Raw genomic sequence first — 16,533 nt, forward strand, 5'->3', positions numbered from 1 at the left:
ATACAGGCAAACTCATCTTATTACAAACTTAATCATTAAACTGGACTTTTTCACCGATGGCCTCGTCTAATAAAGTAGCATTCGCGAAGAAGCAGGTAAGTTAGTTTGGCTAACTCCTTTGGCTAAAGTGCTAACGCTACAGCTACCGTGTTGGTAACTGTGTGCGTGTGTGTGTGTGCGTGTGTGTGTGTGCGTGTGTGTGTGTGCGTGTGTGTGTGTGCGTGTGTGTGTGTGTGTGTGTGTCTTCATGCAGCGTTCAAGTGTTGTGCTCCAGAATGCACCTGTGGCCAGATCAACCAAAGCTGCAATTAAGAAGAAAAAGGTGAGTGAAGGAACAAAACTGGACAGAATAACAACACACACACACACACACACACACACACACACACAGCTTTAACGGCAGCACCACCTCTGTTCCAGGACGAGGTGGAGCGCGTGGAGCCGGGCGATGAGCGGGACGAGTGGACTCATGGGAGAACAGTGAAGCCTGCAGACCAGCTGGAGCTCACTGAGGCTGTAAGGGCAGAGTCTGGGTCTCCACTGCTGCACCTTCACACACACACACACACACACACACACACACACACAAGACACACCTGCTGCCTCACCGTCTCTGTCTTAATGTCACCAGGAGCTGAAAGAAGAATTCACCAGGATGCTGACCGCCAACAACCCACACGCCCCACACAACATCGTCAGGTTCAGCTTCAAGGTGAGACAGACAGACAGGCAGACAGGCAGGGAGACAGACAGACAGTTTCGGGCCTGCAGTGGGCCTCCACATGGCTCAGAGTAAAGACAGGAGCTATAATGTTCTAATGTGATGGATCCAGACTCCACTTCTTTATCAAACCTTGTCTGACACTAAGAACTTCATTAGATTAACCCTTTCTACTCCAAACAGATCCCTAATCTGATCCTCGCTCTTCTTCTTCCTCTTGTGTTTCCCAGGAACGTTGCTTTAAGCCCATCAACGTTGTGGATCAGACTGCTGTCCACTTCGTCCTGGACGGGAGCCTGGTGCACCAGGACTCTGATGAGGCCCGCAGGCTGAGCACCAAGCAGGACCTCCATGAGGGTACAGACCTGAACACCTCACACTCACACACTCACACACTCACACACTCACACACTCACACACACTCACACACTCACACACTCACACACTCACACACTCACACACTCTGGGCTGGGCCGGAGCTTTGAGTCACACCTCTGCTCCACATTCCATATCCAAACACACACACAGAGTGTACAGTGTGCTGGGGTGTAGTGAGGGCTGCGTGCCACAAGGTGTCACTGTCAGCATTTAACACACACACACACACACACACACACATAAATTAAATTAAATTAACGATCGTTTGGCAGACGACTTACATTGCATTACACTACCACCCTTCGCAGAGGGGGGAGCAATTGAGGGTTCGGTGCCTTGCTCAGGGGCACCTTGGCAGGGACTCGAACCGGCGACCCTCCGGTTCCCAAACAGAAGCTCTACAGACTGAGCTACTGCCTCCCCCACACACATAGAGGAAACACCCACAGTGTAAAATCAGTGCAAGAGTGAAGATGTTTGATGGCCCTCATCTTTAATCATGTTGTTTGCAGAAGAAGAAGCAGACGAAGCAGAAGCAGAACCTGATGAGGAGAAACCTGAGACCCCGGTAACTGGAGTCTGATTGGTTGTCCTGGTTTCAGAGAGTTCCTTTGTGTTGGACGGAACGTTTCAGACGCCACTGCTGCTTTTCCCCAGGCTTCCCTTGGAGAGGATGGAGGGGAGGGGGAGGAAGCAGGAGAGGAGGAGAGTCCCGACAGCGCCGCCTCCAAGGCCGACGAGCAGGAGCAGAAAGTCACCAACCAGTTCAACTTCAGTGAGAGGGCCTCCCAGACCCTCAACAACCCACAGAGGGTACCAGAGAGAGACCCACGCCTCTATCGTCATGTTGAGCCACATAACTGCAGTCTGTATGTAGAAGATGGAATCATGTGTGTGTGTGTGTGTGTGTGTGTGTGTGTGTGTGTGTGTGTGTGTGTGTGTGTGTGTGTGTGTGTGTGTGTGTGTGTGTGTGTGTGTGTGTGTGTGTGTGTGTGTGTGTGTGTGAGAATGTTCCTACAGCACAAAAGCTTCCAGACTGAACTTCCTCCAAGCTGCAACTTCTCTCAAACGGCCAATCAGGTAGGAGAGCTTCAGAGCCGTGTAGAGGTCCGTTTGGGCCGAGGCGGTAACATCCTAACGTGTGTGTGTGTGTGTGTGTGTGTGTGTGTGTGTGTGTGTGTGTGTGTGTGTGTGTGTGTGTGTGTGTGTGTGTGTGTGTGTGTGTATTTGTGTGTGTGTGCGCAGTGGGAGATCAACGACGCGTACGTGGAGGAGCTGCAGAAACAGGAAATGAATAAAGAAAAGCACAAAGCCGCATCGCCCAAGAAAGACACGGACAAAGGCAAGAAGAAGACGACGACGCTCACAGAGCCACAGGTACGCCTGCTGCTCTGTGACACTACATGGAACCCTCGTGTTGCTCTGCTCTGATCTGAGATGTTGTTCCTTTGCAGAGCGACGACGCCAGCAAGGTCGCCAAGGCAGCCAAGATCCTGGAGCGGATGGTGAACCTCAACGCCTTTGATGGAATCGCTCACGGTATTGTTTCTGAAACCCCGCCCCTCTGTGATGATCAGCACCTCCTTCTCCACCTCCTCTTCACCTCTACTCTTCCTCCCTGCTCTCCTCTCCTTCTCTCTCAGACTTTAAATACTTTGAGGACCCCAGTGAGACCTCAGAGGAGAGGGGAAGCCTTCATCCCCTGTGGCAGTTCAAGTATGAGAAAGCTGCCAGTCTGACCGTCACCGCCCTCTGCTGGTAGGTTTACTCATTACATCATCCTCACTGCCTTCACTGTGATGCTGGAGGGGAAAACAAACCCAGCCTGATGTTTAAAGACAACATGTGCCCAACAGGAAGAAGAAGTATCCTGATCTGTTTGCTGTGGGAATGGGATCCTGTGAGTTCACCACCCTGGCTTCAGAATGACTTTGTAACGGTCACTTCCTGTCCTGACCTGTGCTGTCTTCCTCCTCCTCCTCCTCCTCCTCCTCCTCCTCCTCGGTCCCACGCCGGCCCAGACGACTTCAAGAAGCAGCAGGGCGGCATGCTGGTCTTCTACACGCTGAAGAACCCGTCCTTCCCAGAGAACATCTACACCACCATGTCCGGCGTCACGAGCCTGGACATCCATGAGCAGCTGCCCTACCTGGTGGCGGTCGGCTTCTACGACGGCTGCGTGGGCGTCTACAACCTGAAGCACGAGGGGCTGGAGCCAGTGTACAAGAGCACGGCCGCCACGGGCAAACACACCGACCCCGTGTGGCAGGTGAGGGGGGGAGGAGGTCCAACCTGTGCCTCACTACATCCAGCACCAGACAGCAGCTTCCTGTTTCCATCTCTCTCTGACTGCATCACGTCGTTCTGTCTTCAGGTGAGCTGGCAGAAGGACGACATGGACAACAACCACAGCTTCTGCTCCGTGTCTTCAGATGGACGTGTGGTGTCCTGGACTCTGTTCAAGGTCAGGCCAAGGACACACACTCACATGCAGCCAGGGACACACACTCACATGCAAACATGCTCTGAGTGACCTAAAGTCTTTAAGACGTTCAGAGCTACAGGCACCCTCCTTTTCAGAGAAGACATTGCAGTGTCTTTGTGTTGTTGTTGTGTAGAACGAGCTGGTGTTCACAGACATCATCAGGCTCTCTCTGGACGGAGCTGTGACTGACGGACAGGAGGACGGGGAGCAGTGCAGCGTCGGTCAGACTCTTTGATCCACAAGTCAACTAGTGTGTATCATCTGTAACAGTGCCTGACGAGTGTGTGTGTTTGTTGTGTCTCCTTTACAGCCAGTGGGACGTCTTTTGACTTCCATAAGGAGATCGACTACCTCTTCCTGGTCGGCACTGCGGAGGGGAAGATCCATAAGGTCTGTCTCAGGAATCACACATGATACTGCAGTGTGACTGGATGGTGTGTGTGTGTGTGTGTGTGTGATGTGCCTGGTCAGTCTAAACATGTAGCAGAACTGAAGATATCACACAAACACAATATCTTTAATATTTTCATCTACAAACTTGGTGAGAAGGTGAGAAGGTTGAAGAAGAAGAAACCGTAGCAGGTTATCAAAAAGTATAAATGAAGTTAATAATGCTAAAGTATCAAACACGCTGCTGTGTGTTGGTTTGAATCCTGGCTGCAGCTGCCTGAGTCTCTGCTGCCATCTAGTGGCGACCTGCTGGTAAACTCAGGACAAACAGACTGAAGGGTTTGAATGGCAAATAAATGGGAAATAAATAAAATAAGTTTAAAACCAGGATCCAGATTTGCCAATTTATCAAATCCTGCTCAAATGATCCTCAGTCCTTCTCTTCACAAAGTTTCAAAATCCTGTCCATCTTGAGAACGAATCATTTATGTCATTTATCACTTATTGATTTGTTATCGTCACTCCCACAAAGAGCTGTGCACATGTGCAGCCGTGACATCATCGTCTATGTGTGTGTGTGTGTGTGTGTGCGTGTGTGTGTGTGTGTGTGTGTGTGTGTGTGTGTGTGTGTGTGAGTGTGTGAGCCCCTGAGCCGTGACATTAAGTGTTTAATGAGTCTCTTTAAGCCGAGCCTCCCTGTCCACCTCAGACAGCTGTTGCTTCCTGTCTCCCCTCCCACCTCCCGTCTCTCCATCACGCCGCTCCTTCAGCGCCTGCAGGCACAGAGGCTCCACTAAAAGTCCAACTCAAGTGCAGTCACCGTGCCCACATATCAGTTTAATAACTTTCAAGCTTTTAATCGTCCCAACAAATGTGCAGATAATTGAAATCGGCCCAAAGCACCGAGGGAGGGAAGTGAATCCATCTGACAGGGCCGTAAAGGAAGCTTAGGACAGGAGACGCATGCTGGAAGGAGGAGGGAGGTTATGGCTGCTAGTAATATAACACACACACACACACACACACACACAGAGGATGATTGCATGTTGTTGACTTTGTGCCCGGCGAGGTGCGATGACAAGTTCACAGGATGATGAGTAGTTATGGGAAAAGGACTGAAGTGCCTCCTAGGATGCTTATTCTGGGTTCATACACACACACACACACAAACACATACAGCTGTGTCTCTCCTGCAGCCTCAGACACTCTGTGGGTGCAGATGGAGTCTCCTCAGCTCACTGCAGGTCAAATCTGCTGTCACCCACAGACCAGCCAGCCGTTTAGTTCTGCTGTCTCTGCCGTCTCTGCTGTCTCTGCCGTCATCAATGCAGTAGAAGAAGAAGCCCTGGATGTTTTTAAAGGCTAATTCAATGCTGAATCACAGAGGGGAAGGAAATTGCTGCTCTATTTTTACCTCGGTTTCAAACGAAACACTGTTTGGATTGTTTGGATGGCAATCAAGATGTTATTGTGATGGTAAACACCTTTACCATGGCAACTTCAAAGTGTTCCTGCAGGGTTTGGGTTTGTTATTAATGCACTGATAAGGTACAAGTGTGTTTAGTAGCTTTATCTGAGTCCTTTTTGTACAATAACAACATTCCTTAGTGTAAAGAACCTCTTGTAACAGTGACTTTAGGACCTGTAGCTTCTGTACCATCCAGTCTGAAGCAGCTCTCCTGTACATGACACACTCTGTCTGTGTGTTCATACCTTCCCTGTCACCCCTCCAGTGTTCTAAGAGGTACTCCAACCAGTTCCTGGACACCTATGACGCCCACAGCGCTGCAGTGTATGCCGTCAAGTGGAACCACTTCCACCCACAGGTCTTCATCTCCTGCAGTATGGACTGGACCATCAAGATCTGGGACCATACCATCAAGTAAGAGCATCTGGACCCTAACCCACTGGGGCTTTTCTTTTATTTGTAGCTTTATAAGGATAGAATAAAGGCAAAACAAACTAACAATGCCTCTAATCCAGCAAAATAAGAGCTCAGTCAGACTAATATCTCATCTACGTAAACAAAGAGCAAATGGTTCCTTTGTTCCTTCAGACTCCTTCTTCTCTCATTCTTCATCCTTTGCATTATTTGTATATGTAATCCAGCCTCTCACTTAAGTACATTACAGTAGTTTGAAGGTAGATTTGTCATCTGTCACTCAAAGCAGCACACACTGAGGTTCGTAACTCATTATCCATGGTTTCTAATCTTCCTAATGACCTCTGCTGACCCAAAGCCTCTGTAAAGGAGGGAGGAGAAACCATCTGCACGCCTCTAATCTTTCCATAACGAACACAGAAAACCCATCTCCACCATCTTCTCGCCTTCGTCAGGGGATCCCGTGTAATTTGTCCCGGCGTGTTTGAGTAAACCCACCACGCCTCCCACTTCCTGTCACCACACAGGCAGCCTGACTGAATAATGATGGTGATTATGGAGCCATTATAAGAGGCTGGGCGATCCATAACATCCTCTCACCCATCCCAGGCATATTGGATGATAAGAGGGGGCTTAACACACTCTGAGTGTGTGCAGGTTTGGTCCTGGGGACGCTCACATGTGTGTGTGTGTGTGTGTGTGTTATCCTGTAACACACTGCATGAATCAGACAGAAACTTAGTGAATAGTTACTGTGCTGAAGCTGTAAGAGCTTCTTAGAGAGAGAATCCTAATACATCAGAGCAATAAAGAGAAACATGGAGCACGCTGTGTGGAAGTCAAACATGACACACACACACACACACACTGAACTGCTGCAGTGATTTCACACTGGAGCTTTCTGCTGCTGGAGCCTCTGAAGTGGAGGAGGAGGGATCATTAAGTAGAGGAGAGGAGAGGAGAGGAGAGGAGACACTCAGCAGCCCCATGTTGGCTCCTCACATGATTCCCAGAGTGCAAAGGGACGGTGGAACTCTGCAGTCATGTATGGAAATGAAGACCACTGTTACATTCACACACACACACACACACACACACACACACACACACACACACACACACACACACACACACACACACACACACACACACACACACATTTAGTAGTTTGTGTTTTGTGACTACAGCTCCTCTCATCCTGTACTATCAGCCTCTCTCCCTCTCTCTCTCTCTCTCTCTCTTTCTCTCTCTCCCTCTCTCTCTCTCTCTTTCTCACCCTCTCCCTGGCTCTTTCTCTCTCTCCCTCTCTCCTCTTTCTTTTGGATGAGTATTAGTTAGCGGCTGTGTTAACAAGCACTCAGTGCAGTTTGAAACACTCTTACACGTGTCCTCTGTCCTCTGTCCTGTGTGTGTGTGTGTGTGTGTGTGTGTGTGTGTGTGTGTGTGTGTGTGTTCGTGTTCCCAGCTCTCCCATCATCACCTTTGACCTGAACGCAGCAGTGGGAGACGTGGCCTGGGCTCCGTACTCCTCCACCGTGTTTGCTGCCGTCACCACAGATGGAAACGTAAGCAAAGGAAAGGAGACGTGAAGCTTTGAACTCACGCTTCACTGCTTCATTCTGTTTATCGTGCTTCTAAAGTACTGAGGAACAATTTAAGTTTTCAGAACTCTCAGGCAGTGCAGAGCAAATTCATTACGATCACTATTGTTATACATTTCATTGGTATTTTAGATTTCTCCCACCTAAAGCTCTACAGTACACAGTTACATTATACAGAGACGTGAAAGATCAGCTAATTAAGTTCATTTTGAAGATATCTTTCATGTCTCTGTGCCTAAATTATAGTCTTATATCACACAAGTGTCTCAGAGGGCTGAGCAGGCCTGAACTCTATAGGAGGACAAACTTTTAATATATATTAGGAGAAGGAAGAAACCTCTGGAGACGCAACTCAAAGAGAGAGATCCACACTCCTGCAGCAGAGGAGATGATGTGTAATACGAGCCATGAGTGGGGAAAGAAACAAATTAGAGACAGACAGAAGAGATGTAATTATACAAGAAATGAAATACTGGAGACCTGATCCTGTAAGAAGATCTCTGAAGTCCACAGAGATGAGGTCAATATGAGAGAGAGAGAGGGAGAATGAGGGAGAGAGAGGGAGAAAGTGAGTGAGTGAGATGGAGTGAGAGACAGGGAGAATGAGAGGGAGAATGTGAGTGAGTGAGACGGAGAGAGAGATAGAGAGAGAGGGAGTGAGTGAGACAGAGAGAGAGAGAGATAGTGAGGGAGGGAGTGAGTGAGACAGAGAGAGAGAGAGAGAGAGAGGGAGTGAGTGAGACAGAGAGACAGGGAGAAAGTGAGTGAGTGAGATGGAGTGAGAGACAGGGAGAATGAGAGGGAGAATGTGAGTGAGTGAGACGGAGAGAGAGATAGAGAGAGAGGGAGTGAGTGAGACAGAGAGAGATAGAGAGAGAGGGAGTGAGTGAGACAGAGAGAGAGGGAGAAAGTGAGTGAGTGAGACGGAGAGAGAGAGAGAGAGAGAGAGAGAGGGAGTGAGTGAGACAGAGATAGAGAGAGAGGGAGGGAGTGAGTGAGACAGAGAGAGAGAGATAGAGAGAGAGAGGGAGTGAGTGAGACAGAGAGAGAGAGAGGTAGTGAGGGAGGGAGTGAGTGAGACAGAGAGAGAGAGAGAGAGAGAGAGAGAGAGAGAGGGAGTGAGTGAGACAGAGAGAGAGGGAGAAAGTGAGTGAGTGAGATGGAGTGAGAGACAGGGAGAATGAGAGGGAGAATGTGAGTGAGTGAGACGGAGAGAGAGATAGAGAGAGAGGGAGTGAGTGAGACAGAGAGAGATAGAGAGAGAGGGAGTGAGTGAGACAGAGAGAGAGGGAGAAAGTGAGTGAGTGAGACGGAGAGAGAGAGAGAGAGAGAGAGAGGGAGTGAGTGAGACAGAGAGAGAGAGAGATAGAGAGGGAGGGAGTGAGTGAGACGGAGAGAGAGAATGAGAGGAATAAAGTGAGTGAGACAGAGAGAGAGAGGGAGAATGAGAGTGAGGGAGACGGAGGAAGAGAGAGAGAGGAAGAAAGTGAGTGAGTGAGTGAGTGATAGCATACTAGAGTCTCATATTGTATCACATTGTATGGTATCATTCAGCCTTGGTTGAGGGGATAAAGTCTGACTCTTAATCTTTGGTCATCACATACACACAGTACCATCATCATCATCATCATCATCATCATTATGATCATCATCATCATTATGAAACCATCACTATGTCCCTGTGTAGCTGTGAGCAGGAGGCATTAAGTGACAAACAGCTGCACTGCTTTATTACCCTCTAACATGATTGGACTCAGCACTTTGTTATGATCTGAGCCTGATCTGTGGATTAAAGCAGGATCGGCTCGTCCGCTCGTCTCTGTTCCAAAACAACAGCGCCTCATATCAAAGCCCGACCTCTGCCTCTGCCAGCTCCCTCCGTCCCTCAGGAGAGGCAGATTAACTGGACGCCACGTGGCAGCGAGCAGGTCCCATCTGTTTGTCCCCGCCGTGATCGTAGCGCCGCCGCCCGTCTGGGCCACGACGCTATAAGTGTCTGAAGGCTCGTTTCCTGTCTCACTGTTGCCAGGTGATGTCGAGTGACACGGAGGAAATTAGAACCAGGCTCTGTGTGTGTGTGTGTGTGTGTGTGTGTGTGTGTGTCTGTGTACGTGCTGCAGACTGACTGATGGCCGGTTTGAGCAAACCCCGAACACACACACACACACATTGGGGAGGAGTGTGTGTGAGTTTGTGTGTGTGTGTGTGTGTGTGTGTGTGGCTTGTTTCATTGTGAACATTGTGTCACAGAAATGTAAAGGTGACATCAGTCGGCAGATTTTCCTGGATGTTCTCTCCTTTTGAAGCAGCAGCAGGTCAGAATGTTCAAATGTAAAATGATCAGTCAGGTTTCCTTCATCTCTTAGCTCAGGACTTCAGAGTGAGTCTGTGTGTGATGAGTTCAGTCACCTGTGATCCTGACAGGCTGGGACTCTGACATGTGGTCCAGGTTTGGAGTGAGTGAGACTGGTGAGGACGTCATCACAGCTCCCACATTCAGAGCTGCAGTCACACACACACACACACACACACACACACACACACACACACACACACACACACACACACACACACACACACAGTCCGTTCGTCATTCCCGTGACGTGTGTGTGTGTGTGTGACAGAGATGGAGTGGGTCGGTGTGAGGTTGTTCACCCCCCTCACATATATTTACTCTGCATTTACTACCCCTGTCAGGATACAGTGTTGTTATTTGTGTGTGTGTGTGTGTGTGTGTGTGTGTGTGTGTGTGTGTGTGTGTGTGTGTGTGTGTGTGTGTGTGTGTGTGTGTGTGTGTGTGTGTGTGTGTGTGTGTGTGTGTGTGTGTGTGTGTGTGTGAGGATAATGACTTGGCTGGCAGGCTGAGGTCTAAGAATGACACCAAGTTGTGCTCTCTCCCTCCCTCTCTCTTTCTCCCTCCCTCTCCCTCCCTCTCCCTCCCTCTCCCTCCCTCTCCCTCCCTCTGTCCCTCTCTCTCTCTCTCTCCCTCTCCCTCCCTCTCTCTTTCTCCCTCCCTCTCCCTCCCTCTCTCTTCCTCTACCTCCCTCTGTCCCTCTCTCTCTCTCCCTCCCCCCCGCTCTCTCTCTCTCTCCCTCTGTCCCTCCCTCCCTCTCTCTCTCTCTCTCTCCCCCCTCTCTCCCTCGCCCCTCTCCCTCTCTCTCCCTCTCTTTCTGAGATGACAGTAAAGGAACTTAAATGTCAAATCAAACGTATCGACTCATCCAGGCTCATCCTGCTGTCATATATTTCTCTTGAATGTCTTCACTCCAGGCGTTTCTCTGTGAGTTTATATTTGTGGTGACCTCCATCTTTACTTGAGGCTTCTGGGCTGAGATGAAGAATCCTTCCAAAGGTCAGAGAGCAGCCTCAGTGTCCCAGACTGGGCTCAGGCTGTGGAGACGATAGCTGGAGGATTTAATGTGACACAGTCAGATCCTGTTAGAGTGCTATGATGAGGTATATATATGTGTGTGTGTGTGTGACAGCCTTACACACACACTCTCTGAAGCTTAGCAGTCCAGACAGTCTTCCTCCTGGAGAAGGAGTGTGTGGGCTTCTCTTTTGCTGCAGGCTCGTTTGTCGTCCACAGATTTGCCCAAATACACTCAGGCTGACGGAGGATCTGTGATGTACTTTCCTCCTGCTGATGATTTTGTCTTGGGGCTGCCAACTCAAACAAACAAACGCACACACACACACACACACGCATGCACGCACGCACGCACGCAGGCAGGCCTGAGCTGCGTATGCACCAAGTTAATGGAAACACCCTTCACACACCAGATGGTCAGGCTCACATCCCTTGCAGAGGCTCGTGCTCACGCGTCCTCCTTCTTACATCAAACACACACACACACACACACACACACACACACACACACACACACACACACACACACGTGGAAAGGCAGCGAGCTGTTGTACACTAATGGCAGATTACGTAGTTATTTCTCTGATGACCTGTAGCTTAAATAGGATGATCAATAACACAGGAAGTCTGTTTGTTCTGGAGTGTTGTTGTGGTTTCGCTCGGAGTTAGAACTGTAAAATTTGTAAAAATGGGGTTAGAGTTCCACCCCAGTTACTATGCGTGTTTGAGAATCTCAACAGCTCCGATTCTTTCATTTTCAGGTCCATGTGTTCGACTTAAACATCAACAGGTTCGAGGCTCTGTGCCAGCAGGCGGTGGTGGCGGAGAGGAAGACCAGGCTGACTCACATCCAGTTTAACCCCGTCCATCCCATGATCATCGTGGGCGGCAGACAGAGCTACGTCTCCACCTTCAAGCTGTCGCCTAACCTCCGCTCCAAACCCAAGGTGAGCGCCTCACACACAGAGGTCTGTAGCTTCGATCTCAAATGGCCACAGAGCCCCGGTAACACAAAGTGAAGCTTGTAAACTTCAGGACAGGAGGGTTTGTTGCAGGAATGTTGCGTCAGGTTGCATCAGCCTAGTTACCCAGCAGCTGGTGTGAAGCTCTGAGGAAGTTTGTTCTGCGAGTGAGCGAGCGAGTGCTGCTGCTGCTGCCTTTGACCTGCTTATTGTTTTTGTTCCATCTCGCAAATCATTTTACCTGAAAACTTTCTGGATGCAAAGTGTTCCTCCTGCATTATGCATGAGTGCGGCGCCTCCACAGCGACGATCATATGATGAATCTCATGCTTCCCTGACCTGCAGCTACATTACAGCTTCATTCCATCGCTCTGTGTGCCAATAAAGCTGAGCCAACAGCTCCCACTGAGACATCCAGTTACTGAGACATCCAACCACTGAGACATCCGGCCACTGAGACATCCAGTTACTGAGACATCCAACCACTGAGACATCCAGTTACTGAGACATCCAACCACTGAGACATCCAGTTACTGAGACATCCAACCACTGAGACATCCAGTCACTGAGACATCCGGCCACTGAGACATCCAGCCACTGAGACATCCAGTCACTGAGACATCCAGTCACTGAGACATCCAGTCACTGAGACATCCAGTGGGCCTTCTAATTCAATAAATTAGAAGAAAACAATCGCAGTTAAAGGGAAGCACAACAAGTATTATTCCTCTGAAAGACTCCTCTAAGGCTGTGAAGAAGCACAGAATGTCTTAGAAGGAAGGAAGGGAGGAGGAAGGAAGGAGGTCTGATCTGAGTGCCAACCACGCAGCCACAAGGTCATCAGCTCCAATCTCACCGCCAAATTGTTTGGCTTGACAGGCCGCCGCACTTCCTGTGGTTCTTCACTATCAAACCCACACTGAAGACTCACACACACTCAGAGGAGAGCACAGCAGAAAGGGAAGAGATAAAAGGATTCTGTTGTTTTTGTGAATGTAAAACACAGCAGCACGCCGTCCGTCCTCTCTAAACATCTGATCAATGAGCAGAATCACTTAAGACCCACAGGGTGATTGACCAATCATATGCCCCTAAATGCTTCCTGTTATCCATGTAACTCCAACACAGAGTAGATTCACTTTGCTGCTGAATGTTTTCTGATCTTCTTCCTTCCTTTTTAAAGCTCAAACTAAACACTGGAGGACACAGAAACCTGCTCCACTCAGAAATTCACAAACGAAATTGACGACAAAACTAAAACTAGTAATAATATTGAACTAAAAGCTATATAGAGTGATCATAAGTCACCTTCTGCACAGTCAGACTCAGTATTTGGTCTCCTGTCTGTTTCCTGTGATGAGTCACCATCCCCCCCCCCTGTGCCCCTGATGACAGTGTTTAATAAGGCGTGGCCTAATCACAGTGGCCTTACTAAGCACAGCAGGAAGCCAAGCGACACATTGAGTCACAACACTTTAATCAGGCTCAGTTTAGAGTCGCTCTGCTCTGCTGCATGTAAACAAGACGGGAACGCAGCCTCACACAGGAAGCTGGGTTGATTTTAACATGGATGCACCCACACGGGTTCACCACACCCAGAAGGAGAAAACACCAGCAGCTCTCCCTCAGCCACACACGCGCACACACACACACACACACACACACACACACACACACACACACACGCCCTGAGGCTTACAATTGGCCCTGTTCAGCACCGTTAGCAGACTATGTAGGTTTATCCAACACACATCAGTCACAAGCTCACACTGCAAATGCTCTCAATCATTTGTCTATGAAAGTTGGAACAGCAGCCCAATAAAAGAACAATCAGCCCAAGATATCGGCTCGGTGTCCAGCAAACAGATCACCAGTGTGCAGCAGGAGTGTGATTAACTACACTGGGCTCACATAAACGCCTCATAAATGCTGTCCCAGCTCTTTGCCTGATGACTCCGTGTCAATAATGAGGTCATTTGCTGCTCAAATACTTCTTAATGAATAGTTTTGACGGTGAAGAATGGGCCGGAGTGCTGACAGAGTCTGGCACTTATTTCCCTGTTGGAAGCCTGCGGGGTTACAGTCCTTTATGAGTAATACTGTGTGTGTGTGTGTGTGTGTGTGTGTGTGTGTGTGTGTGTGTGTGTGAGTGTGTGAGATGTTTTCAGTCGGAGGTTCTGTGTAACAAGATTCTTCTGGGAAAGTGGAATAGGGGGTTCATGTGCAGCAATTAGGTTCACACACACACACACACACACACACACACAGGCCTATCATCTCATCTTCAGAGGACCTCTCAGGTTTCTCAGTCCTGCCTAACGAGTTTCTAAATGGTTTAGCCTCTCTACTTCCTTTCTCTTGTGTCGGCCGTCGTGTTTACATTTCTTGTACACACAACAAAACATTGTTAACGTGGCAGTGTTTCCATTCCATGAGCTTTACTATGTGTACGCTTTGCTTTTCATATCCCACAGTAGTAAGACCAATCAGCCAAAGCCCTCAGTGATGTCTCTTGAGCTGTGGATAGCAGAGTGGAGTGAAACACACGGGGGCCAATGTTTCCTCTCTCTCCGGTGTTTGCCACCAGCACAGCTTGAAGCCTGAGACTGAGCCACGGCTCTGCCAAAGACGCTGGCACAGAGTTGTTGTGTCGTGCCGTTGCTCTCCATCTAGTACGGCTCTAACTTCTTTTCCTCTCATTCAATTCAAGAAAAACTCCTTCTTCAGTCTACTTTAAAGGCTCTATGGTTCTGTAAACATCCTTCAGCCAAAATGACATAAAGAGCAAAGTCACTGTAAGCCCTTAGCGTCCAGCTGTAGCATCTTAGCTTAGCTGCTTCCACACTGGATGTTGCTGCTGTGCTGTGTGTGATGGTGGGAGGATAGAGATGAACACAGACAATGACTTTTTGATTTTGATGACTTGTGACGTTTCATTAATATTTCTTGGCGGCCGGTGCTCACTCAGCCGCTCTGTCTGCCGCTCTGTGGGCCGTGCAGGGAGCTTTTATTGAGCCGTTCATCACCGCACACAGATATTGTGTTGCACCGAGGGTTGATGCTGATTGGCTTAGTGACTGCAGCTGTCTGCTCGCATGAGGCCCCTCGCCTGGATCCATTTCAAACTTTAGAACGGCCCCACAAAAGAGTCCAGGTAACGGCAGCCAAGGTTTATAAGAGGACGCGTCCAGCAGCTTCATCTGTCTGCTGTCAGGCGTCCCAGCAGCTCAGCACACCAAACCAGTTCTCTCCTTCTTCCTGAGGCTTTCTTTAGTCCTGGTAAAGGATGATGCATGATACTAACAACCTAATCAAACTCTGCTTTCTGTGAAATGGAGACAGCAAGCATGAGATTTCCAAATGAAGCTAATTAAAGCAGAGTAATGCAATGAGCAGAGTCATTGTGTTTCTGTGAGATGATATCAGGCTGATTTTATTAGTCAAGCTCCTTCTGAGAAGTAATAACTGTGAAGCAACCTTGATAAGGGAAGATTGACAGGGAGAAATAATGTAGAAGCTTAAGCTGTGGAAACACACACAGACACACACACACACACACACACACACACACACACACACACACAGGGTAACATGAGCGCTCATCTGCTGAACAGGCACACGCTTCCATTTCTGTCTATGTGTGTTTTGTTCGCATGTTAACAGCCTTCCTGTGTGTGTGTGTTTGCTTGTGTGTATGTATGTGTCTGTGTGTGTGTGTGTGTGTGTGTGTGTGTGTGTGTGTGTGTGTGTGTGTGCAGGTGAAAAAGGGTCAGGACCTGCCCGTGGGTCCTGAGGTGGAAATGGCCAAAATGGAAAAGGTTCTCAATCTGATGAGGTAGTCGGAGAACAAACAAAGCTTCAAGCGTACGTAACAACAACAACAACAACAACAACAACACAACAGCGTCGACACAAATATGTCTCAGTTGTATTTATTAAAACATTTGTGTTCTCTTTTATTCTTGTGACTGGTTTTGTTTCCACATTCAGCAGATCTAGATTTCTTTACACTGCAGAGTTTGATGCGTATCAGACGAGCAACATTCCAGCTGTAACAGGTGAGGCAGCAGTTTAATGATGACATCACTTCACGGGTGGTCTCAGCTGATGAGGCGGGGGGAGGGGAGGGGGGGGTACAAGGATATAGATGAGTGTGTAGCCGGGCGGATCCAGAGCAGATTCTCTTGGCTGGCACACGTCGTCCTGGGCAGCTGTCCAGTGATGAGCCAGAGGCCTTTAATATCTCATCTATGGGGGGAACTTGGCTGTTAGTCACGGTGATGCCTGCCTTTACTTCACTTTGATCTCCTCCTCCAGTCAGCTGGCAGCTCTGCTCTCTGTGGAGCCGCACTTAAAGCTACACGCAGGCCATTTCATAAAATGTCACCATCTTCAGGAGGTCGTTTCCATCTGAGCCAGGTCACTGACTTCTGGACATCTGGAGGGTTTGGGACTAACCCTAACCCTAACCCGAAGATCCAAGTAACTAAAGCCTCTAAAAGCTCAAAGACATTAAGCTCTAAATTAAGTTACGTAGAAATATTTTCACCAGTGCCTCAGAAAGTGTTTTCCTATGACCTTTGACCCTGAACCCTCTGTGTGTTGTCCCGGATCTCTATCCCAGTGTAACTCTGACCTCTGACCCTGAACCCTTTGTGTAATGTCATGGATCTCTATTCTATAGTAACATCCGGGTCCTTCTCTCATCAGTCTGCAGCTCGTGCGATGTTGCCTCATAATGTGA

At 48.8% G+C, this 16,533-nt stretch overlaps 1 protein-coding gene across 1 annotated transcript; it reads left to right on the plus strand.

Moving 5' to 3' along the window:
* Window positions 1–247: 247 nt before the first annotated feature.
* Window positions 248–15,881, plus strand: dnai1.2 (dynein, axonemal, intermediate chain 1, paralog 2). Its single transcript, XM_076149640.1, has 19 exons — window positions 248–322; window positions 421–516; window positions 632–712; window positions 952–1,078; window positions 1,612–1,667; window positions 1,757–1,912; window positions 2,120–2,179; window positions 2,345–2,476; window positions 2,554–2,638; window positions 2,743–2,857; window positions 2,956–2,999; window positions 3,121–3,368; window positions 3,474–3,563; window positions 3,718–3,805; window positions 3,895–3,974; window positions 5,708–5,856; window positions 7,322–7,421; window positions 11,589–11,774; window positions 15,548–15,881. Exons 1-19 carry the CDS (start codon window positions 248–250, stop codon window positions 15,626–15,628), a joined length of 2,049 nt encoding a protein of 682 aa, XP_076005755.1. The 3' UTR covers window positions 15,629–15,881.
* Window positions 15,882–16,533: the final 652 nt, after the last annotated feature.

Source organism: Genypterus blacodes, unplaced genomic scaffold, assembly GCF_046128005.1.
Source record: "Genypterus blacodes isolate CSIRO-AG114 ecotype Tasmania unplaced genomic scaffold, CSIRO-AGI_Gbla_v1 ptg000006l_1, whole genome shotgun sequence".
Lineage (NCBI taxonomy): Eukaryota > Metazoa > Chordata > Actinopteri > Ophidiiformes > Ophidiidae > Genypterus > Genypterus blacodes.